Here is a 26,708-nt window from a genome sequence, read left to right as displayed (position 1 = left end):
AGATATTTTCTGGCAAAAATGAGATGAGCCTTAATGTTCTTTTTGCTCAGCAGTGGTTTTCATCTTGGAACTTTTTGCCCAGTCTCTTTCTTATGGTGGAGTCATGAACACTGACCTTATCTGAGGCAAGTGAGGCCTGCAGCTCTTTGGATGTTGTTGTGGGGTCTTTTGTGACCTCTTGGATGAGTCGTCGCTGCGCTCTTGGGGAAATTTTGGTCGGCCGGCCACTCCTGGGAAGGTTGACCACTGTTCCATGTTTTCGCCATTTGTGGATAATGGCTCTCACTGTGGTTCGCTGGAGTCCCAAAGCGTTAGAAATGGCTTTATAGCCTTTTCCAGACTGATGGATCTCAATTACTTTCTTTCTCATTTGTTCCTGAATTTCTTTGGATCTCGGCATGATGTCTAGCTTTTGAGGATCTTTTGGTCTACTTCACTTTGTCAGGCAGGTCCTATTTAAGTGATTCGTTGATTGAGAACAGGTGTGGCAGTAATCAGGCCTGGGTGTGGCTAGAGGAGACTGGTGTTTTGAGGGTACTATTTAATGAAGCTGCCAGTTGAGGACCTGTGAGGCGTCTGTTTCTCAAACTAGACACTCAGACGCTCAGTTGTGCACCGGGGCCTCCCAATCCTCTTTCTATTCTGGTTAGAGCCAGTTTGCGCTGTTCTGTGAAGGGAGTAGTACACAGCATTGTACGAGATCTTCAGTTTCTTGGCAATTTCTCGCATGGAATAGCCTTCATTTCTCAGAACAAGAATAGACTGACGAGTTTCAGAAGAAAGTTATTTGTTTCTGGTCATTTTGAGCCTGTAATCGAACCCACAATTGCTGATGCTCCAGATACTCAACTAGTCTCAAGAAGGCCAGTTGTATTGCTTCTTTAATCAGCACAACATTTTTCAGCTGTGCTAACATAATTGCAAAAGGGTTTTCTAATGATCAATTAGCCTTTTAAAATGATAAACTTGGATTAGCAAACACAAAGTGCCATTGGAACACAGGACTGATGGTTGCTGATAACGGGCCTCTGTACGCCTATGTAGATATTCCATTAAAAATCAGCCGTTTCCAGCTACAATAGCCATTTACAACATTAACAATGTCTACACTATTTCTGATCAATTTGATGTTATTTTAATGAACAAAAAAATTGCTTTTCTTATGAAAACAAGGACATTTCTAACTGACCCCAAACTTTTGAACGGTAGTGTAAGTACATTATTTACCTTCAGAGGTGAATGTATCAAACCAGTTGACTTATTAAAAGTGTTTTGCTGTTGTGCACTATCCTCAAACAATAGCATGGTATTGTTTTGCTGTAATAGCTACTGTAAATTGGACACTGCAGTTAGATTAACAACAATGTAAGCTTTCTGCCCATATAAGACATGTCTATGTCCCGGAAGGTTGGCTGTTGTTTACAATGTCATTCTAGTCACATTATTGCATATTGAGCAACAACTGCCCCGATTTCGGGACACTGAACCAGTAGAGGTTTTAACAGACGAAATCACTGTCACCATGCACTCCTTAGGCTATATGATATCCATTTCTGTGGAGATGCTTGATGTCTTATGGTTAAAAGCAGGGCTTAAAAAAAACTACAGAATATGCTAAAGTTGCCAGCAGTAGGCCTACCATGTACAGTTGAAGTCGGAAGTTTACATACACCTTAGCCAAATACATTTAAACTCAGTTTTTCACAATTCCTGACATATAATCCTAGTAAAAATTCCCTGTCTTAGGTCAGTTAGGATCACCACTTTATTTTAAGAATGTGAAATGTCAGAATAATAGTAGAAATAATGATTTAATTCAGCTTTAATTGCTTTCACCACCTTCCCAGTGGGTCAGAAGTTTACATACACTCAATAAGTATTTGGTAGCATTGCCTTTAAATTGTTTAACTTGGGTCAAACGTTTCGGGTAGCCTTCCACAAGCTTCCCACAATAAGTTGGGTGAATGTTGGCCCATTCCTCCTGACAGAGCTGGTGTAACTGAGTAAGGTTTGTAGGCCTCCTTGCTCGCACACGCTTTTTCAGTTCTGCCCACAAATGTTCTATAGGATTAAGGTCAGGGCTTTGTGATGGCCACTCTAATACCTTGACTTTGTTGTCCTTAAGCCATTTTGCCACAACTTTGGAAGTATGCTTGGGGTCATTGTCCATTTGGAAGACCCATTTGCGACCAACCTTGAACTTCCTGACTGATGTCTTGAGATGTTGCTTCAATATATCCACATAATTTTCCTTCCTCATGATGCCATCTATTTTGTGAAGTGCACCAGTCTCTCCTGCAGCAAAACACCCCCACAGCATGATGCTGCCACCCCCATGCTTCACAGTTGGGATGGTGTTCTTCGGCTTGCAAGCTACACCACTTTTTCCTCCAAACATAACGATGGTCATTATGGCCAAACAGTTCTATTTTTGTTTCATCAGACCAGAGGACATTTCTCCAAAAAGTACGATATTTGTCCCCATGTGCAGTTGCAAACCGTAGTCTGGCTTTTTTATGGCGGTTTAGGAGCAGTGGCTTCTTCCTTGCTGAGCGGCCTTTCAGGTTATGTCGATATAGGACTAGTTTTACTGTGGATATAGATACTTTTGTACCTGTTTCCTCCAGTATCTTCACAAGGTCCTTTGCTGTTGTTCTGGGATTGATTTGCACTTTTCACACCAAAGTACGTTCAACTCTAGGAGACAGAACACGTCTCCTTCCTGAGCGGTACGATGGCTGCGTGGTCCCATGGTGTTTATACTTGTGCACATCCCAAGGATGAACCAGACTTTTGGAGGTCTACAATTATTTTTCTGAGGTCTTGGCTGATTTCTTTTGATTTTCCAATGATGTCAAGCAAAGATGCACTAAGTTTGAAGGTAAGCCTTGAAATACATCCACAGGTACACCTCCAATTGACTCAAATGATGTCAATTAGCCTATCAGAAGCTTCTAAAGCCATGACATCATTTTCTGGAATTTTCCAAGCTGTTTAAAGGCACAGTCAACTTAGTGTATGTACACTTCTGACCCACTGGAATTGTGATACAGTGAATTATAAGTGAAATAATCTGTCTGTAAACAATTGTTGGAAAAATTACTTGTGTCATGCACAAAGTAGATGTTCTAACCGACTTGTAAAAATGATAGTTTGTTAACAAGAAATGTGTGGATTGGTTGAAAAACAAGTTTTAATGACTCCAACCTAAGTGTATGTAAACTTCCGACTTCAACTGTAAGTGGAAGACATACTTATTTTGAACCTAAAATAAATAAAATCTCATCAAAATTGTATGAGTACTCACTAAAAACAAATGGGTTACAAATAAACCAACCGGTAACCCAGCTATGGGTCACTATACCTACCTTGTTTTTAGTTATTTTCAATGCTTTGAGTAAAAATAATACACCCAAAGCATTGGGTTATCTAATTAACCCAAAGTTTGGTTAACTATGACCCAATATCTGGTTTATAATAACCCATTGATAATATTATTTGTTTTTATTTTATTTACTTTATTGTTTTTATTATTTTCATAATTTCTTGTCCTAATAATAATACAGAAATCCATTCTTACATTTAAAACACTCTCATTCTTAAGTCACATTCAGATACTCATGATGAATGACAGTGCTTTGCTTTGCAAAAATGCATTTATTAAATAGCAAACAAATAAATAATGACAAAATATTCATTTTTGTGCATTTAAATAATAGTATTTCATTTCTACCACCTCAAAATATGTTACTGACCCAGAAATAACAATGCACCCGCAAGTGGTCAAAAGGTTTCTGGCACTCCAAAAATATGGAGGGTACTGTTTTTTGTGGAATTTTTCCCACAAAGAAACCAAAAAACTACTGGAATATAACTTTTTTGAGTAGCTGACAATATTGGAGGGACTTCCTCCTGGTGCTGCATAGACAACATGTTAGAGAACCTCCCAAGAAGAGACAGACTCCCATGGGTATTATAGCTTTACATCACTCCAGCCGACGCTTGGCATTTCACATGGTGATCTTAGGCTTGTGTGCGGCTGCTCGGCCATGGAAACCCATTTCATGACGCTCCCGACAAACAGTTATTGTGCTGACGATGCTTCCAGAGGTAGTTTGGTACTCGGTAGTGAATGTTGCATCCGAGGACAGACAATATCTTAACGCGTTACGCACTTCAGCACTCTGTGATCCCATTCTGTGAGCTTGTGTGGCCTACCACTTTGCGGCTGAGCTGTTGTTGCTCCTAGACGTTTCCACTTCACAATAACAGTCCTTATAGTTGACCGGGGCAGCTCTAGTAGGGCAGAAATTTGAGGAACTGACTTGTTGGAAAGGTGGCATCCTATGACGGTACCATGTTGAAAGTTACTGAGCTCTTCAGTAAGGTCATTTTACTGCCAATGTTTGTCTATGGAGATTGCATGGCGGTGTGCTCAATTTTATACACCTGTCAGCAACGGGTGTGGCTGAAATAGCCAAATGCACTAATTTGAAGGGGTGTCCACATACTTTTGTATATATAGTGTATGTATTATTATAAATCGGGTAGTTTGGAACCTGGATGCTGATTGGCCTTATTACTTAATTATTGTTTGACACTTACAGATTGCACACCTACAGTGAGGGAAAAAAGTATTTGATCCCCTGCTGATTTTGTACGTTTGCCCACTGACAAAGAAATGATCAGTCTAGAATTTTAATGGTAGGTTTATTTGAACAGTGAGAGACAGAATAACAACAAAAAAATCCAGAAAAACGCATGTCTAAAATGTTATAAATTGATTTGCATTTGAATGAGGGAAATAAGTATTTGACCCCATCTCAATCAGAAAGATTTCTGGCTCCCAGGTGTCTTTTATATAGGTAACGAGCTGAGATTAGGAGCACACTCTTAAAGGGAGTGCTCCTATTCTCAGTTTGTTACCTGTATAAAAGACACCTGTCCACAGAAGCAATCAATCAATCAGATTCCAAACTCTCCACCATGGCCAAGACCAAAGAGCTCTTCAAGGATGTCAGGGACAAGATTGTAGACCTACACAAGGCTGGAATGGGCTACAAGACCATCGCCAAGCAGCTTGGTGAGAACAGTTGGTGCGATTATTCGTAAATGGAAGAAACACATTTACATTTACATTTTAGTCATTTAGCAGACGCTCTTATCCAGAGCGACTTACAGTTAGTGAATGCATACATTATTTTTATTATTATTATTTTTAAAAAAATCCTACCCCCTGTGGGAATCGAACCCACAACCCTGGCGTTACAAACGCCATGCTCTATCAACTGAGCTACATCCCTGCCGGCCATTCCAGGACCTTAATGTGCTTCTTCTTGAGCCACTCCTTTGTTGCCTTGGCCGTGTGTTTTGGGTCATTGTCATGCTGGAATACCCATCCACAACCCAGTTTCAATGCCCTGGTTGAGGGAAGGAGGTTCTCACCCAAGATTTGATGATACATGGCCCCGTCCATTGTCCCTTTGATGTGGTGAAGTTGTCCTGTCCCCTTAGCAGAAAAACACCCCCAAAGCATAATGTTTCCACCTCAATGTTTGACACGGCGAGTAGAGTTGATGCCAAAGAGCTCAATTTTGGTCTCATCTGACCACAACACTTTCACCCAGTTCTCCTCTGAATCATACAGATGTTCATTGGCAAACTTCAGACGGCCCTGTATATGTGCTTTCTTGAGCAGGGGGACCTTGCGGGCGCTGCAGGATTTCAGTCCTTCACGGCGTAGTGTGTTACCAATTGTTTTCTTGGTGACTATGGTCCCAGCTGCCTTGAGATCATTGACAAGATCCTCCCGTGTAGTTCTGGGCTGATCCCTCACCTTCCTTATGATCATTGATGCCCCACGAGGTGAGATCTTGAATGGAGCCCCAGACCGAGGGTGATTGACCGTCATCTTGAACTTCTTCCATTTTCGAATAATTGCGCCAACAGTTGTTGCCTTCTCACCAAGCTGCTTGCCTATTGTGTCCTGTAGCCCATCCCAGCCTTGTGCAAGTCTACAATTTTATCCCTGATGTTCTTACATAGCTCTCTGGTCTTGGCCATTGTGGAGAGGTTGGAGTCTGTTTGATTGAGTGTGTGGACAGGTGTATTTTATACAGGTAACGAGTTCAAACAGGTGCAGTTAATACAGGTAATGAGTGGAGAACAGGAGGGCTTCTTAAAGAAAAACTAACAGGTCTGTGAGAGCCGGAATTCTTACTGGTTGGTAGGTGATCAAATACTTATGTCATGCAAAGAAATGCAAATTAATTACTTAAAAATCATACAATGTGATTACAGACCTCTACATGCTTTGTAAGTAGGAAAACCTGCAAAATCGGGACTGTCTCAAATACTTGTTCTCCCCACTGTATATATTTGAGATTCTTCAAAGTATCCACCCTTTGCCTTGATGACAGTTTGCACACTCTTGGAATTCTCTCAACCAGCTTCATGAGGAAGTCACCTGGAATGCATTTCAATTAACAGGTGTGCCTTGTTAAAAGTTAATTTGTGGAATTTCTTTCCATCTTAATGCGTTTGAGCCAATCAGATGTGTTGTGACAAGGTAGGGGAGGTATTCAGAAGATAGCCCTATTTGGTAAAAGACCAAGTCCATATTATGGCAAGAACAGCTCAAATAAGCAAAGAGAAACGACAGTCCATCATCACTTTAAGACATGAAGGTCAGTCAATCCTGAACTTTTCTAGAACTTTGAAAGTTTCTTGAAGTGCATTCGCAAAAACCATCAAGCGCTATGATGAAACTGGCTCTCATGACGACCGCCACAGGAAAGGAAGACCCAGAGTTACCTCTGCTGCAGAGGATAAGTTCATTAGAGTTACCAGCCTCAGAAATTGCAGCCCAAATAAATGTTTCACAGGGTTCAAGTAGCAGACACATCTCAACATCAACTGTTCAGAGGAGTCTGTGTGAATCAGCCCTTCATGGTCGAATTGCTGTAAAGAAACCACAACTAAAGGACACCAATAATAAGAAGAGACCTGCTTGGGCCAAGAAACACGAGCAATGGACATTAGACCGGTGGAAATCTGTCCTTTGGTCTGATGAGTCCAAATTTGAGATTTTTGGTTCCAACCGCTGTGTCTTTGTGAGACGCAGAGTAGGTGAACGGATGATCTCCGCATGTGTGGTTCCCACCGTGAAGCACGGAGGAGGAGGTGTGATGGTGTGGGGGTGCTTTGCTGGTGACACTGTCAGTGATTTATTTAGAATTGAAGGCACACTTAACCAGAATGGCTACCACAGCATTCTGCAGCGATATGCCATCCCATCTGGTTTGCGCTTATGGGACTATCATTTGTTTTTCAACAGTACAATGACCCAACACATCTCCAGGCTATGTAAGGGCTATTTGACCAAGAAGGAGATTGATGGAGTGCTGCATCAGATGACCTGGTCTCCACAATCACCCGACCTCAACCCAATTGAGATGGTATGGGTTGGACCACAGAGTGAAGGAAAAGCAGCCAACAAGTGCTCGGCATATGTGGGAACTCCTTCAAGACTGTTGGAAAAGCATTCTAGGTGAAGCTGGTTGAGAGAATGCCAAGAGGGTGCAAAGCTGTCATCAAGGCAAAGGCTGGCTACTTTGAAGAATCTTAAATATACAATATTTTTGGTTTGATTAACTGTTTTGGTTACTACATGATTCCATATGTGTTATTTATGTAGAAAATAGTAAAAATAAAGAAAAACCCTTGAATGAGTGTCCAAACTTTGGACTGGTACTGTAGCTAAAAAAGTTTAAAAGATTGAGTGACAGGTTGGCGCAATAAAATCTGTATCTCTGCTGCTCTGCATCAGCACAAATCAAATCAAATTCAAATCGAAATAAAATAAAATCAAGCTTTATTTAGAAAGCACATTTCAGACATGGAATTCAATGCAATGTGCTTTACAGGAAAAAACAAATAAAAAACAATACAAATTAAAGCTGAAATATTTAGTACACAACAAACATAAGTTAAAAAACTAAAGAATGACACAAACTGAACAACTAAAAAGCACCCTAAGGAAAGGCAACGCTAAAAATATGTGTTTTATGATCTCTTTTAAATATGTCCACAGTTTCAGCCCCCCACAGGTTCTCTGGCAGGCTATTCCAGAGTCTGGGGGCATAATAACTAAAGGCTGCCTCTCCATGCCTCTTGGTCCTAGGCTTTTGGATAGTTAAAAGGCCAGTGCCAGAGGACCTAAGGGACCTACTGGGTGCATAACTTAAAAGCATGTCTGACATGTATTGGGGCGCACAATCGTGGATTGATTTAAAAACCATTAGAAGCATCTTAAAATGAATTCTAAAACTCACAGGCAGCCAGTGCAGAGACCTTAAAACCGGTGTAATGTGTGCTCTCCGTCTGGTCTTTCTGCAGCATTCTGTATGTTTTGCAGTTGACCAATGGCTATCTTGGGTAGACCAGACAGGAGAGCATTACAGTAGTCAAGCCTGCTTGTAATAAAAGCATGGATGAGTCTCTCTGTATCAGCCTGAGAGAGAAACAGCCGCACCTTGGCAATGTTCCTCAGGTGGTAAAAAGCTATTTTGTCCACATTCCTAATGTGTGATTCAAAATGTTGTTCAGAATCTAAAATAACACCTAGGTTTTTAACCTGGTGTTTTATCTTTATTTTTCATGAATTAAAATGTGCGGCCAGATTCTCTCCCTGTGCTTTGGCTCCAACAATAAGTACCTCGGTCTTGTCTTTGTCACAACTTCCGCCGAGGCTGCCTCCCCTCCTTGTTTGGGCAGGCTTCGACGTTCGTCGTCACTGGCTTACTAGCCACTGCCGCTCCATATATCATCATTCCATTTGTCTTGTCTTGTCAATTACACACACCTGGTTCATATCCCCTCATTAGTCTGTGTATAAGTGTTCCCTCTGCCCCCTTGTCCTTGTGGGTTATTGTTTATTGTGAGAGTAGTGTAGCTCGGTGGAGCTACTCGTACCTTGTATTGCCGGGGAAGATTTTTCCCCTGTGCCTGTATATTGTTGGAGCTACCCGTACCTTGTATTGCCAGGGTAGATGGTTTCCCCTGTGCCTGTTTTCTGTTGTCGCTAATTGTGTACGACGGAATAAACTCTGTATTCGGTGATTTACCCTCCTGCGCCTGACTCCTTCTATCACACTCATCACAGTCTTGATTTAGCTGGAGGAAGTTGTGAGCCATCCAAATATTTAAATCATTAATACAGTCTAATAATTTATCAGTGGAGCTAAAATCCTCTGGTGACACAGAAATGTAAATGTGTGTATCGTCTGCGTAGCAGTGAAAATCAATGCTGTACTTTCTGATAACGCTGCCAAGGGGTAACATATATCAACTGAACAGTGCTGGACCCAAAATCGAACCTTTTGTAATGCCACGTGATACTGTATGTATTTCTCTGAGTTATGTTCACCAAGGGTGACAAAAAACTCCCGACCGTTTAAATAGGTCCTAAACCAATTTAGAACTGAACTGGAGAGGCCAACCCACCTCTCCAGTCTGTCCAGAAGGACATCATGTTCAACAGTGTTCGACTCCAGCACTTAAATCTAAGAGTACAAGTACAAAGTGCTGTTTGGCATCTGTGTTGGCTCTAAGATTATTAACCACTTTAACTAAGGCTGTCTCTGGACTGTGGTGGGCACGAAAACCTGATTGGAATTTTTCATAAATACACTTTGCACTTAAAAACTCATTTAGCTGTGGACAGGGTATGCCGCGGTGTGTGTAGGGGGGCTATGGAAAGCCACTGGGCAGTTAGGTATGACTCCTTTGGGTTTCCATAAAAAGCAGAAAAAACCCATGCATTCCTAGAACACAGAAGTAAGACTCGAGGCTACAGGGCTGCTGAAGGCGGTGACAGACCCCGGCTTTAAGTTTACAGCCACCATGGTGCACAGAATCCTCAGTCTTCTCGACCCTCCAAACAAATTACTCCAGGCAAAAGCAATGGATCTTTACACTGGAATCAAAGTGGTCCGCAGTGCTTTGGAGTGTGTCGAGAAGCTGAGGTGTGACAGCGAGTTCGAAGCCATTTGGGCACAGTGCAGTGCCAGTGGCACTGACACACCACCACCAGCTCCAGTAGGACATGGTGGACAGTACAGTAGGACAGAGGAGAAGAGACTAAGTGTAAAAGACAGTTCTTTAGCACATTGGATGCTGTCATTGGTGGAGGTCCTGTGTGCTCACAGAGAACCATGTGCTCACAGAGAACCATGATTTTCTAGATGTGAAAAAGGTGCAACCACTGCTGGTTCTAAGAGAAACAGGAAAGCTCAACTAATCCAACTGACATTTGAGGGGGTCTTACAAGAAGATTTTGGGGAGAATGGAATAATTGATTACTCAGGAAGTTCCACAGAGCATCACGGAAGCTGCAATTCTTTTGAAGAGGTAGGATTTAAACAATCTAGCTGGTTGTTTTTTAATCAAAATCTTGGTTTAGTGTGTAGGGCGCTCTCCATGGTGCTGATAGATTGCAGTGAGATTTCAACCCTTGAACCTTTCACTTCTTGGTCAAAATCATTTGTTGAACTTTTATGTTAATTGTGGTATAGCGTAATATAAGATGAAATCAATATAATTCCAATGCAATAACCCATGTGACGCCCATGGATATAGCTACATATCGGTATGTTTCATCATAGAAATAGATAGGCTACATTCTATTATGGTTGACTTGGTAGCCTATTGGTTTTCATTGCTGTAAATGGAACTGTACGAATTGGAGACATGTTTATGGTAGGCTGGCATTGCTTAATTGATTACATGGGTCGAATTTAATTCACAGAAGTATATTCTGCCATATCACAATGTGTGGCTGAATTAATGAGCGAGTGGCATGATTTTCCATGTTTGATGCGAGCCTGTAGGCCGATTTATTTAGCAAGACAGCTGTGCATGGCTGCATCTCACTGTAGTAGGCTGTAGGCTATGTTTTGGTTATTTGGATCTCCATTCACCTTTTGTTTACAGCGTTTACTAGCCTAAATATAGATTGTGTCATGTCTTTATCAATCTGATATTTTGTTTACTAGGCCTACTACTTGGTACCGCTGTTTTGTTCTGTTCACATTTGCAGTTGTGTCAGTATTCTAAGCCAAACTGCTATTCAGTATTTTTGTTTGCATGCATGAATAACTAGGCTACTACTTTCAGCATTTAGTTTGCATTATTTTGGTAAGACAGCTGTGTGAATGGCTGTATTCACATAGGCTGTTTGTAATAGGTGCCCTATCTACTGTATCTTGTAGCCTATATTCATTACCAAAACGGACTAGCTGTAGGGCGCTGCCCGTTGTGCTGATACAGTGCAGCAGAGATTTCAAAAGCACTCAGTGATCTCAGAGTCTCTGCATTTTAAGTTTATTTTAATGTGGTATGCCTATAGCGTGATTATATAAGCAGAAAAATATATAATTCCAATGCAAGAACCCCTCAAAAAGTAGACCCCTTGCCGATTTCAACTGCCCCCTTAGTCAATTTATCATGGTGCCGGGTCTGGGTTTCATGATTATGTTAGTGACAGAACTCAGGCCCTGGTGATTCATGGGGTTAAGTCTGAATTTCTTGAAGTACATAAAGGTGTACCACAGGGGTCGATATTTGGGTCAGTTCTCTTCACTATTTACAGTGCCTTCGGAAAGTATTCAGACCCCCATTTTGTTAGGTTACATTTACATTACATTTTAGTCATTTAGCAGACGCTCTTATCCAGAGCGACTTACAGTTAGTGAATACATTTTTATTTATTTTTTTATACTGGCCCCCCGTGGGAATCGAACCCACAACCCTGGCGTTGCAAACGCCATGCTCTATCAACTGAGCTACATCCCTGCCGGCCATTCCCTCCCCTACCCTGGACAACGCTGGCCAATTGTGCGCCGCCCATGAGTCTCCCGATCGCGGCCGGCTGCGACAGAGCCTGGATTCGAACCAGGATCTCTAGTGGCACAGTTAGCACTGCGATGCAGTGCCTTAGACCACTGCGCCACTCAGGAGCTACAGCCTTATTCTAAAATGGATGATTTTTTTTTTCCCCTCATCAATCTACACACAATAAACCATAATGACAAAGCAAAACCAGGTTTGTAGAAATGTTTGCTAATTTATATAAAAAAATAAAAATGGAAATATGACATTTACATAAGTATTCAGACCCTTTCATGAAGCACCTTTGGTAGCAATTACAGCCTTGAGTCTTCCTGGGTATAACACTACAAACATGGCACACCTGTATTTGGGGAGTTTCTCACACTTTTCTCTGCAGATCCTCTCAAAATCGGTCAGGTTGGATGGGGAGCGTTGCTGCACAGCTATTTCAGGTCTCTCCAGAGATGTTCGATCGGGTTCAAGTCCGGGCTCTGGCTGGGCCACTCAAGGACATTCAGAGACTTGTTCCGAAGCCACTCCTCTGTTGTCCTGCTGTGTGCTTAGGGTCATTGTCCTGTTGGAAGGTGAACCTTCGCCCCAGTCTGAGGTCCTGAGCACTCTGGAGCAGATTTTCATCAATAATCTCTCTGTACTTTGCTCCGTTCATCTATACCTCGATCCTGACTAGTCTCTGAGTCCCTGCCGCTGAAAAACACCCCCACAGCATAATGCTGCCACCACGCTTCACCGTAGGGATGGTGCCAGGTTTCCTCCAGATGTGACGCTTGGCATTCAGGCCAAAGAGTTTAATCTTGGTTTCATCAGACCAGAGAATCTTGTTTCTCATGGTCTGAGAGTCTTTAGGTGCATTTTGGCAAACTCCAAGCGGGCTGTCATGTGCCTTTTACTGAGGAGTGGCTTCCGTCTGGCCACTCTACCGTAAAGGCCTGATTGGTGGAGTGCTGCAGAGATGCAATCTGATTTCCGAGCTGGTGATGGGTGCACCTCAGCCATGCTCAAGGTCCTAAACGATATTATAACCGTGATCGATAAAAGACAGTACTGTGCCGCCGTCTTCATCGACCTGGCCAAGGCTTTCGACTCAGTCAATCACCGCATTCTTATTGGCAGACTAAATAGCCTTGGTTTCTCAAATGACCGCCTCGCCTGGTTCACCAACTACTTCTCAGATAGAGTTCAATGTGTCAAATCGGAGGGCCTGTTGTCTGGCACAGGGTTCAATTCTTGAGCCGACTCTATTCTCTGTGTACATCAATGATGTCACTCTTGCTGCTGGTGATTCTCAGATCCACCTCTACGCAGACGACACCATTTTGTATACATCTGGCCCTTCATTGGACACTGTGTTAACAAACCTCCAAACAAGCTTCAATGCCATACAGCACTCCTTCCGTAGCCTACTACTGCTCTTAAACGCTAGTAAAACTAAATGCATGCTCTTCAATCGAACGCTGCTTGCACCCGCACGACCGACTAGAATCACTACTCTCGGCGGGTCTGACTTAGAATATGTGGACAACTACAAATACCTAGGTGTCTGGTTAGACTGTAAACTCTCCTTCCAGACTCACATTAAGCATCTCCAATCCAAAGTTAAATCTAGAATCGGCTTCCTATTTCGCAACAAAGCCTCCTTCACTCATGCTGCCAAACATGCCCTCGTAAAACTGACTATCCTACCGATCCTTGACTTCGGCGATGTCATTTACAAAATAGCCTCCAACACTCTACTCAGCAAATTGAATGTAGTCTATCACAGTGCCATCCGTTTTGTCACCAAAGCCCCATATACTACCCACCACTGTGACCTGTACTCTCTTGTTGGCTGGTCCTCACTACATATTCGTCGCCAAACCATCTATAAATCACTGCTAGGCAAATCTCCACCTTATCTTAGCTCATTGGTCACCATAGCAACACCCACCCATAGTATGCGCTCCAGCAGGTATATCTCACTGGTCATCCCCAAAGCCAACACCTCCTTTGGCCGCCATTCCTTCCAGTTCTCTGCTGCCAATGACTGGAACGAACTGCAAAAATCTTTGAAGCTGGAGACTCTTATCTCCCTCACTAACTTTAAGCATCAGTTGTCAGAGCACCTTACCGATCACTGCACCTGTACACAGCCCTTCTGAAATTAGCCCATTCAACTATCTCATCCCCATATTGTTATTTATTTTGCTAATTTGCACCCCATTATCTCAATTTGCACATCATCTCTTGCACATATATCATTCCAGTGTTAATACTAATTGTAATTATTTTGCACTATGGCCTATTTATTGCCTTACCTCCATAACTTGCTACATTTGCACACTCTGTGTTGTTGTTTTTATCGCACTGCTTTGCTTTATCTTGGCCAGGCCGCAGTTGTAAATGAGAACTTGTTCTCAACTGGCTTACCTGGTTAAATAAAGGTGAAATAAATATAAAAAATTAAAATAATAAAAATGGTTGTCCTTCTGGAAGGTTCTCCAATCTCCACAGAGGAACTCTAGAGCTCTGTCAGAGTAACCATTGGGTTCTTGGTCACCTCTCTGACCAAGGCCCTTCTCCCCTGATTGCTCAGTTTGGCCGGGCGGCCAGCTCTAGGAAGAGTCTTGGTGGTTCCAAACTTCTTCCATTTAAGAATGATTGAGGCCACTGTGTTCTTGGGGAACTTCAATGCTGCAGACATTTTTTTTGGTACCCTCCCCAGATCTGTGCCTCGACACAATCCTGTCTCGGAGCTCTACGGAGAATTCCTTCGACCTCATGGCTTGGTTTAGACAGGTGTGTACCTTTCCAAATCATGTCCAATCAATTGAATTTACCACAAGTGGACTCCAAGTTGTAGAAACATCTCAAGGATGATCAATGGAAACAGGATGCACCTGAGCTCAATTTCAAGTCTCATAGCAAAGGGTCTGAATACTTACGTATGTATACTTATGTATGAATACTTATGTATGTATGAAAAAATGTATGCACTCACTAACTGTAAGTCGCTCTGGATAAGAGCGTCTGCTAAATGACTAAAATGTAAAAATGTTATGTAAATAAGGTATTTCAGTTTTATATTTTTAATACATTTGCAAAAATTTCATTATGGGGTATTGTGTGTAGATTGCTGAGGATTTGTATTTATTTAATCAATTTTAGAATAAGGCTGTAACGTAACAAAATGTGGAAAAAGTGCACTGTATATAATTGGTCAATCTGTAAAAAATATTATGATACTATTATGTATGCTATTGCCCCAACTGTTGACCTGGCTGTGTCAAAACTACAGTCAGATTTTATAGCTATGCAGGATCCCTTGCTGATCTAAAACGTGTGCTTACTATGGGCGAAAACGAAATACATGTTGTTTTTAAACTCTCGTAAGAATGTTTCAGATGAAATACATGTTCACTGATTAGATGGTTTTCCAATCGAGCGTGTTCCCGCATATAAATACTTAGGCATTTGGATTGATATGGATTTGATGTTTAAAAAACATATACTGTAGATGAACTGGTTAAGAAGCTGATTTAAAGTTAGCTTTTTCTACAGAAACAGATCGTGCACCAGAACATCAAGATTAAATGTATTTAGAATTTTGTTCCAGCAGTATGCTGCATTAAAACTAAAAGCAGATTTACCTAGCTCGGTGGAGACATTTAAAACAGCACTTCCATCACAATTATTTGAAATAACAGATATGGTATCTGAACAAGGAAACTAGCTAAACATTAAGCTAATCGTTACAATAACTTACTTGTGTGTCACTGTCCCCCAGTGGTCTCAGTGCTGAACAGAGTAAAACGTCCGTTGAAAATGTCAGAAGCAAAAAATATATAAATAGATATTTTTCGCGAGCCTACCCAACTTAAACTTAACTAGTTGGGTTATTGATAGAGGAATTATGATTATGACTAAAATTGTTCACCCCAATACTGATGATAAATGTGTGAACTGTGTTAGAGTGATAATGTAGTGTAAACCCACTTACCGAGGCGAGGGGGTTAGAAACTGCTGAGACAGACATTCCAGAAGAAAGGAGACTTAGAAGCTGTCCTATTTAAACATTCTATACTGTGGAAATTTACAGACTGCCTAGAGGTGGGCGGAGCAAAGTTCCTTTGTATATAAAGACTGTATATGTGTTTTAGCGGAGAGCTCTCCATGATTAAATAATACAGATCATTCTTGCTGGTTGTGGACCTTTGTTTAATTCATGATTAAAACCAGAGCCTTACATCCTCTGGGAATTATTCAAAGCATTAAGTTTAATTAGAGAGAGACATTTTCGTGACAGTTATTTCTAAAACTACCAAACAAGCAGAAAATAACCCAACAAAACAACCCAACACCTGTAACCCATATATTGGGTTGTAAAAATAACCCAACGTTTTTTGCTGTGTAAACCCTCCCACAGTTGAGAGCCTGACTATTATATAATGAACAACATAGCTCAGTGCTATTTTTTAAGATGCAGGCGTCACGCAGGCGTTAGTCAGGCGGTGGTATCACGACACGTCAGTCAGACATTCAATGGTAGGCAACAGTAGCTCATTCGGCTCATTATTGGGTCTTTAAAGCCAAAGTCATTCCTTTACTCTTTGTCATCATCATCAAAACATTTCTCCAGTATTGCTCCTAGCCCTAATGAGATGCAATAACGCTAGCAAGGCTAGCTAATGTTAGCTAGCTAGCTATAACATTAGGCTACAGTACATTTTGGGTATAGCAAACAAAGCTACCTAGCTCAACTTGGCTAGCTTGGCTTGTAGTGGTACTAGCAAGCCCCGTTATGGCTGAATTGATCACGAAATTATACCACAGATAGAACAATTAGGGTTAGTTATAAAAAAAATCATTGATTATACTGTACTGAACAACACTGCCTCGTGTAAAAAGAGAGCTTAGCTATATTGCTAGCTAGCTACCAACAAAACTTACTAGTTTGTAATTTGCCCTCCTGGTCCAGCTGGTCTAGGCTGCCACTGCCAATTGATCTAGGAGGTTCTGAAGAATGTCTCCAGCACACCTCTATCCATCTGTGCGTCTAATTTGATGGTCTGTCACACACACGTTCCATGGGGTCTGCAGTGACCCTTCCCAGTTAGAACTGTCCGCAATCTAATTAGTTGCATCACAGACATTCCTCTTCTGTCGGCAGGCTGGACAGCACCTCCATAGGCACCAGCTCCCAATTGCTGCTTGCTGGTCTTACGATTCTTGTTCTCGCTGTCTCAACTCCTCTTCAGTGTATTTTGGCTCAAATGAATATGGCAGTATGTCCCTATGTTAGTATAGGAACATCAAAAACGGTTTTGTCGTCCAGCTCTTCTTGGAAAGAGGAATCATCAGAAGCAGCCATTGTAATTATTTAGCTAGCCATCTCAGATAGACAATGCACGGTAACATAGTTCCGGTAAACCTGTAGAAACTAGTACTGTCCCTGTTTTGAAAAGCCTGCCTTTGAGGGTGGGAACACAAAAGGAAGTAGGGCTCCCGTCAGTCTACAGTTGAAGTCGGATGTTTACATACACTTAGGTTGGAGTCATTAAAACCCGTTTTTCAACCACTCCACAAATTTCTTGTTAACAAACTATAGTTTTGGCAAGTCGGTTAGGACATCTACTTTGTGCATGACACAAGTAATTATTCCAACAATTGTTTACAGGCAGATTATTTGACTTATAATTCACTGTATCACAATTCCAGTGGGTCAGACGTTTACTAAGTTGATTTTGCCTTTAAAAAGCTTGGAAAATTCCAGAAAATGATATCATGGCTTTAGAAGCTTCTGATTGACATCATTTGAGTCAATTGGAGGAGTACCTGTGCATGTATTTCAAGGCCTACCTTCAAACTTAGTGCCTCTTTGCTTGACATCATGGGAAAATCCAAAATAAATCAGCCAAGACCTCAGAAAAATAATTGTAGACCTCCACAAGTCTGGTTCATCCTTGGGAGCAATTTCCAAATGCCTGAAGGTACCACGTTCATCTGTACAAACAATAGTACACAAGTATAAACACCATGGGACCACGCAGCCGTCATACCGCTCAGGAAGGAGACGCGTTCTGTCTCCTAGAAATGAATGTACTTTGGTGCGAAAAGTGCAAATCAATCCCAGAACAACAGCAAAGGACCTTGTGAAGATGCTGGAGGAAACAGGTACAAAAGTATCTATATCCACAGTAAAAACGAGTCCTATATCGACATAACCTGAATGGCCGCTCAGCAAGGAAGAAGCCACTGCTCCAAAACCGCCATAAAAAAGCCAGACTACGGTTTGCAACTGCACATGGGGACAAATATCGTACTTTTTGGAGAAATGTCCTCTGGTCTGATGAAACAAAAATAGAACTGTTTGGCCATAATGACCATCGTTATGTTTGGAGGAAAAAGTGGTGTAGCTTGCAAGCCAAAGAACACCATCCCAACTGTGAAGCACGGGGGTGGCAGCATCATGCTGTGGGGGTGTTTTGCTGCAGGAGAGACTGGTGCACTTCACAAAATAGATGGCATCATGAGGAAGGAAAATGATGTGGATATATTGAAGTTTCATCTCGACATCAGTCAGGAAGTTAAAGCTTGGTCGCAAATGGGTCTTCCAAATGGACAATGACTCCAAGCATACTTCCAAAGTGGTGGCAAAATGGACACCAGCTCTGTCAGGAGGAATGGGCCAGCACATCTGCCACACTGATCCTCAACACAGGGGCCCCTCAGGGGTGCGTGCTCAGTCCCCTCCTGTACTCCCTGTTCACCCATGACTGCATGGCCAGGCACGACTCCAACACCATCATTAAGTTTGCCGACGACACAACAGTGGTAGGCCTGATCACCGACAACGATGAGACAGCCTATAGGGAGGAGGTCAGAGACCTGGCCGTGTGGTGCCAGGATAACAACCTCTCCCTCAACGTGACCAAGACAAAGGAAATGATTGTGGACTACAGGAAGAAAAAAGAGGACTGAGCACGCCGCCATTCTCATCGACGGGGCTGTAGTGGAACAGGTTGAGAGCTTCAAGTTCCTTGGTGTCCACATCACCAACAAACTATCATGGTCCAAACACACCAAGACAGTCGTGAAGAGGGCACGACAAAGCCTATTCCCCCTCAGGAGACTGAAAAGATTTGGCATGGGTCCTCAGATCCTCAAAAAATTATACAGCTGCACCATCGAGAGCATCCTGACTGGTTGCATCACCGCCTGGTATGGCAACTGCTTAGCCTCCGACCGCAAGGCACTACAGAGGGTAGTGCGTACGGCCCAGTACATCACTGGGGCCAAGCTTCCTGCCATCCAGGACCTCTATACCAGGCGGTGTAAGAGGAAGTCCCTCATAATTGTCAAAGACTCCAGCCACCCTAGTCATAGACTGTTCTCTCTGCTACAGCACGGCAAGCGGTACCGGAGTGCCAAGTCTAGGTCCAAAAGACTTCTCAACAGCTTCTACCCCCAAGCCATAAGACTCCTGAACAGCTAATCATGGCTACCCGGACTATTTGCACTGCCCCCCACCCCAATTGTATTGGCCACTTGCGCCGAATACAACAGGTGCAGACATTACAGTGAAATGCTTACTTACAGCCCTTAACCAACAGTGCATTTACTTTTAATAAAAAAGTAAAATAAAAAAAAGAGCAGAAGTAAAATAAAATAACAGTAGGAAGGCTATATATACAGGGGGGTACCGGTGCAGAGTCAATGTGCGGGGGCACCGGCTAGTTGAGGTAGTTGAAGTAATATGTACATGTGGGTAGAGTTAAAGTGACTAAGCATAAATAATTAACAGAGTACTTTTTTGTTGTTATTTTATTTTACTTTTTTATTAAAAATAAATGCACTGTTGGTTAAGGGCTTTAAGTAAGCATTTCACTGTAATGTCTGCACCTGTTGTATTCGGTGCATGTGGCCAATAACATTTGATTTGATTTGATTTGAATACACCCAACTTAATGTGGGAAGCTTGTGGAAGGCTACCCGAAACGTTTGACCCAAGTTAAACAATTTAAAGGCAATGCTACCAAATACTAATTGAGTATATGTAAACTTCTGACCCACTGGGAATGTGATGAAAGAAATAAAAGCTGAAATAAATCATTCTCTCTACTATTATTCTGACATTTCACATTCTTAAAATAAAGTGGTGATCCTAACTGACCTAAAACAGGGAATTTTTACTGGGATTAAATGTCAGGAATTGTGAAAAACTGAGTTTAAATGTATTTGGCTAAGGTGTATGTAAACTTCCGACTTCAACTGTAAGTATCTCATGTACGAGCTCATCTGGTACAACCCCTCTCCAGATGGTGTCGTCTTTCTCATAGTTTTGACTCTCAAGGCATAACACCCCATTCTTCACATGTAATGCCCCCCACACTTGTTTGAAAGGCCTGAACTTTGGCTACGATGTAAACTTCCGACTTCAACTGTAAAAAAACAACTTCATTTTGGGAGTTTACAGTACATTTTGAACTTTGAATGTTAAATTGTAAATTGAGACTGTATGATTTGATTTGTAAAATATATGAATGGAATGTATAAAACTATACATGTCATTTGACTTGTCCCAAAAGCCCAAAATGTACTTAAAGTCAAGTTAAGTACACCATAACATCTTATGACAATATCCCTGACTGTCATGTCAACTGTCTGGTCAACCTGCTCCCAACATTAACAGCATGTAAAGCCTATGTTAATCATGGGCAAAAACCTGACAACGTACATCACATAGGAGGAGAGGGGGAAAACACCCACCTCTTCTGTAGGTTCTGACCACATCAGCCACAAGACCTTTTAATTTCCAATAATTCATAGACTGGCTCATCATAACAAGCCAATAGCCACAGCTCAGCATGATTGAGACCCATTGAGAGACTTACCTGAAGTGGACTCGTCCTTATCCTTAGTGGACTCATCCTTGATGGGCTGCTTGAAGACAGTGATGTCTTTGAAGGTGCACAGGAAGAGAACCACTTTGTCATTCTCATTCCTGATGGGGGCCACCTGCATGTAGAACCACACTGGCGCCCCTGCAAACAGAATGGATTATTTACAATGTAGTAGTAACAATTGCTTTTCTCATAAGGTGCACATTACATTTTGTTAACCTTTTCCTTTCTATACAATCAGTGGTGTAAAGTACTTAAGTACTACTTCAGTAGTTTTTTTGGGTATCTGTACTTTACTTTATTATTTATATTTTTGACAACTTTTACTTTTACTTTACTACATTCCTAAAGACAATAATGTACTTTTTACTCCATACATTTTCCCTGACACCCAAAAGTACTCGTTACATTTTGAATGCTTATCAGGACAGAAAATGGTCCAATTCACACACTTATCAAGAGAACATCCCTGCTCATCCCTACTGCCTCTGATATGGCAGACTCAGTAAACACAAATGCTTCGTTTGTAAATTATATCTGAGTGTTGGAGTGTGCCCTTAGCTATCCATAAAAATAAAATAAAAATTGTGCCTACTGGTTTGCTTAATATAAGGAATTTGAAATGATTCATACTTTTACTTTTACTTTTGATACATAGGTATATTTAAAACCAAATACTTTTAGACTTTTACTCAAGTAGTATTTTACTGGGTGACTTTCACTTTTACTTGGGTCATTTTCTATTATCTTTGCCTTTATTCAACTATGACAATTGGGTACTTTTTACAACACTGTACACAATACAATAGTATACAGTACATATACAATGGGAACAATTAAATTGGAACACTCACTGTTCTTCCTGTATAGCAGGACCTCAAAGCAGTTGGACTCATAATTATCAAAGGTCTCTCTGACTTTGTCTATCGTCTTCTTGTTCGTCAGCTCTCCATACATAAAACTGGAAGAAAAGTAACAAATAAAATCAAAAGGATTAGTCATCTGACATATTTGTACATTTACATTTTAGCCATTTAGCAGACGCTCTTATCCAGAGCGACTTACAATTAGTTCATCTTAAGATAGCTAGGTGAGACAACAACACATCACAATCGTAACATGTACATTTTCCTACAACAAAGTATTTATCAGCAAAGTCTGTGCAAGTGGGAAAAGAGAAGTGCCTTTTTTTTGGGGGGGGGACCCTTAACTACAGTTCCCTTTAACCACCGTTCTATATGCCAGATGTCATAAGGCATCAATTAAAGATGTTAATGACAGTGTTATGAATCATCATCATAAAATCTCAGCTCCTCTTCATAGGCTCTGGATGTTCTAACTTATACTGGTCATTTTAAGTGTGAGATCAGTCAACAAACCTGCTCCTGTGGTTCCTGAGTTTACCACACACCACTAGACTACCCTTTTCTGAGCAGGAGTGAGATCAGATAGCCTGAGGTTAAGGTCGATGATCCTCCACTCCCATATAATCAGATTTGAAGGATGGCTTTAGCCCCTAGATTAACAAGCACTTAGCCCTGGGCGAAGTCAGGAAAACCTCAAGTGAAGAAGAGCCGTTGGCTTTTGGAGTCATATTTTAAACATTTGAATGAGAGTGACCTAGATGGCCTCACACTGGGGCGGACTGACTGGTTCTCCTTTACAACAGTAATTGATTCCATTTGAAACTCTTTCTATGATCAGCAGGCAATACAGGCACTCATTCAGTACTAGTGGAATGCCAGATGTTGAGTGTTTTTCAGTGAGACTCTTGTAATGGGATGTTCAGACCGCTCAGGCGATAAAATGACTGACTTCACTTCATGAAGGCCCTTTTCAAAGCATTCTAGTGGTTTAGTGGTCATCTATAACAGAAAATACTGTACACATACAAAGGTAATAATAAAATGATTACAATACTACCATACAAGAACCATCCTTACCTGCAAGTGCTGCTCTTCTGCATAACCTCAGCCCTGTGGAACCCTGAGAGCTTGCAGAATCCATCATTACTGTAGACTACAGGCCACTCCACGATCTGGGCATTCCCCAGGAGGAAGCTGGTCTCTGTGAGGAGAGGAAAGGTCGGTGAAGCAGGTGTGTGTGTGTGTTGAAGGTGAGGGCTCTGATGTAAAAAGCTACAACACTCAAATGGGCTGGCACAACCCATTGGTGACTTGTGTGGTTAGGGACCCCACACAATGTAGCCCAACACAGTGATGACGTATCCCTCAAATGTCTCTTTTTTTGTTCCACACAATTACGTCACTACACTCAGTAGCTTGTTCTATGTTCACAACAACAACCATGCATCAATCGGAGAGGGACAGATTACAGCATATATTATGCATGAATTCTACTGCCAAGTCCACGCCAGTCTCTGCATTAAGGATTCTATAGCTCAGCTGCTGCAGTTTTACTGACAAACAAGTAGTGATTAATTCAACTTGAGGAGATAAATAACAAGCTCTATTATCCTTACAACAGCCTACAACTGCATGATACTTATTTAAAATTAGGGAGGCTAATGATTTAAAATAAAATAATTGATGCTCAATCAGTTAAGTAATAAAAAGCATTTTCTGTTTTACTGCATCTTTATAAAGCCTATAGGCTAACACTTTACCAAGAAGTGATATACCCTACACAAACTACAATCAGCCAAATACACGATATATACAAAAGTATGTGGACACCCCTTAAAATTAGTGGATTCGGCTATTTCAGCCACACCCTTTGCTGACAGGTGTATAAAATCGAGCAAACAGCCATGCAATCTCCATCGACAAACATTGGCAGTAGCATGGCCTTACTGAAGAGCTCAGTGACTTTCAACGTGGCCCAGTCATAGGATGCCACCTCATAGGATTCCTAGTTCCAAACTGCCTCTGGAAGCAACGTCAGCACAAGAACCGTTCGTCAAGACCTTCATAAAATGGGTTTCCAATTGTGCTGCCGAGCAGCCACACACAAGCCTAAGATCACAATGCGCAATGCCAAGCGTCGGCTGGAGTGGTGTAAAGCTTGTGGCCATTGGACTCTGGAGCAGTGGAAACACGTTCTCTGGAGTGATGAATCACTCTTCACCATCTGGCAGTCCGGCAGACTAATCTGGGTTTGGCGGATGCCCGGAGAATGCTACCTGCCCCAATGCATTGTGCCAACTGTAAAGTTTGGTGGAGGAGGAATAATGGTCTGGGGCTGATTTTCATGGTTTGGGCTGGGCCCCTTAGTTCCAGTGAAGGGAAATCCTAACGCTACAGTATACAATGACATTCTAGACAATTCTATGCTTCCAACTTTGTGGCAACAGTTTGGGGAAAGCCCTTTCCTGTTTCAGCATGACAATGCCCCCGTGCACAAAGCGAGGTCCATACATAAATGGTTTGTCGAGATTGGTGTGGAAGAACTTGACTGGCCTGCACAGAGCCCTGACCTCAACCCCATCGAACACCTTTAGGATGAATTGCGAGCCAGGCCTAATCACCCAACATCAGTGCCCGACTTCACTAATGCTCTTGTGGCTGAATGGAAGCAAGTCCCCACAGCAATGTTCCAACAGAAGAGTGGAGGCTGTTATAGCAGCAAAGGGGGGACCAACTCCATACTAATGCACATGATTTTGGAATGAGATGTTCAACGAGCAAGTGTCGACATACTTTTGGTCATGTAGTAAATAAGAGAATAGTCTAAGAAGTGGTATTCAAAGTTAGGGTCGCGACCCCTAGTGGGGTCATAGGGGAACTGCAGTGGGGTCACCAAAAAAAAATAATAATAATAATAATAATAATTGAGTAAATGTATTTATTGGTTTCTTTTCATTTTGATAAGATATGAAAATGCAATGAATTGAGAAGGTTATTTGTTGATGTAAAAATATACATTTTAAGGTTGTGTCATTATGGAGTGGGGTGAGGTCACAAGAAATTATTGGGAAAAGATATGGGGTCCCCAGAAAGTCTGGCAGAAGAAATTATGTCCCCGGATTGTAAACAGGGTCTCCGGAATGGATTGTAAACTAAGCTATTGCTTTCTATTTTTTTACATAAAATGAACTGTAAATAGTTAAATAATAACTAAAACAATACACATAAATATACTGTATCTGTAGAGTGGGGTAAGTTGAGACATTTTTTACATTCAGCATCACTCCATCAAGGGAAATATAATATTATTTCTAACAAAGATATCTACATATATTTCAGGATGTTGTGTATCCCTGGAAATAATCAGAATTAATGTAAATATTATAGTTAAAAAAAAAAAAACTTGTTCAAAAAATGTGGTCTCCTGGCACAACGTACCCCAGGGTAAGTTGAGCCACGGGACAGGGTAAGTTAAGCCGCCTACACATTTCTGTACTTATTTAAATATAACCACTACCCTTTAAAACCATGTCTATCTTTATTTCCCAAACACAATTCAACACAATCATAATCGCTTTTTTGTCTTTTAATCATTTTAAGCATCTTTTAACACAGGCTAGGTTTAGGACCTCATATTGAGCTTATAGAGACCCCGACTGATGTATCGAACCGGGATGGGCAACTGGTGGATGCGGCCCGTGGGGCCCCTTTTGTAGGCCCGCGGATCAATTTCACCCAAAAAAGAACTTGGAGTTAGAATAATAGAATACACAAGGTGCAATTTCGAAATTTGGTTCTGCATCAGCAGTTTTCCTCTTGTTATGTCAGTCACTGACAGTCACTCAATTAGCCCATCTCAGCAAAAACATTTTAGATTAGTAGATTAGTCTACAACAAAATGTCACTTAGGGCCCCCAAAAGGCTAGTGCCGGCTCAGTATGGATGTGGGTATGCAGACCATTGCAGCCCCTCATGATGAGTTCAGATTATTTGTTCTCCACACCCCCATCAAAATTGCCCATCCCTGTTGTACATAGAAGGGGGCATTTAATGTGTTACTTTCCATGTTTTTCCAGGAGCTTCAGGCATTATGTATAGATCAATCTTTAAATTATCTACTTTGGTGTTTAGATATGAGCATCATGAAACCTCTAACACAATACATTCATTTGACTTGGTGAAAATCAGTTTTTTGGACTTAACTTGTTGTTTTTTTATCCATGTGGTTTCTTCCTTCACAGACTCCACAAAATTATGACCTTTTCCTAAAAAATTTTGGTAAAATTATACATTCTGTGTATGGTTTCCTAGAAACAAGGGTGGCTAAACGTACCCCTTTGGCTTAATTTACCCCAGTCTCCCCTACATAAATATATTTTATATTCACCCAAATAAATTTAATTTTCGTGCAACCTTACTGGCAGCCTATCCCATACAGAAGCCTAAATGCACTACCATGATGACCGACAATTCGCTTTGGCATGACCGTGGAATAAACTTTGTAAACAAACAACTAGATCATTTTAACAAGCTAAACACAAGTCGTATAAAAGAAAATGAATAGACTATAATTATCTTTTGGACAAAAGTACTATTGAAAGCTTTCTGTTATGATAGTCCACGAACAGGTACATTGCTTACCACTTGAGCGCCGGACAATGTTTTCCAAAAAAGTATTCTGCGGTGCTACAAGCCCTCTCTTTCCCCCAGGCATTCTGGGGCCAGGCGGTGGTGGTCAGGATGGTGGACGGCTTTGATTCTGCTTATCGGAGGACGGCAGTGTGGGTGGGTATCAGCCGGTGGGATGGAGAAGCTCATTGTAACACTGCGCTTCAGCTGCTCGTAGCGCACTGTGACACATGCTCGTGTCTCCGAAGCGCTGCATTCTGCAGACTCCGGGTCTGACAACGCATGCGTATCACCACACACAACACACATCAAGACAAGCGTCTCTGCGGTGGACCTCTAGGTTTCCCAGTATGCAGGGGAAAGGTTTAAGCACACGCTTTTTGGCTAAATGTTTTCAGTGACGCACTGACACTTTTCAAAAAATTAC

The 26,708-nt window shown here is 41.6% G+C and overlaps 1 protein-coding gene across 1 annotated transcript in view; it reads right to left on the bottom strand.

Moving 5' to 3' along the window:
- The window catches only part of LOC311102645 (voltage-gated delayed rectifier potassium channel KCNH5-like), a gene marked incomplete at both ends in the record, with an annotated part of 153,578 nt that extends 127,212 nt beyond the window's left edge, over window positions 1-26,366 (bottom strand). The window contains 4 exons of the mRNA XM_084144008.1: window positions 20,778-20,927; window positions 21,641-21,747; window positions 22,730-22,853; window positions 26,294-26,366. Coding sequence (XP_084000134.1) covers window positions 20,778-20,927; window positions 21,641-21,747; window positions 22,730-22,853; window positions 26,294-26,366 — 454 coding nt within the window. The remainder of the gene's footprint in view (window positions 1-20,777; window positions 20,928-21,640; window positions 21,748-22,729; window positions 22,854-26,293) is intronic.
- Window positions 26,367-26,708: the final 342 nt, after the last annotated feature.

Source organism: Coregonus lavaretus (genome assembly GCF_964263955.1).
Source record: "Coregonus lavaretus genome assembly, chromosome: 27".
NCBI lineage: Eukaryota > Metazoa > Chordata > Actinopteri > Salmoniformes > Salmonidae > Coregonus > Coregonus lavaretus.
The sequence above is the reverse complement of the archived record's forward strand: the minus strand, read 5'-3'. Positions and strand labels throughout refer to the sequence as shown.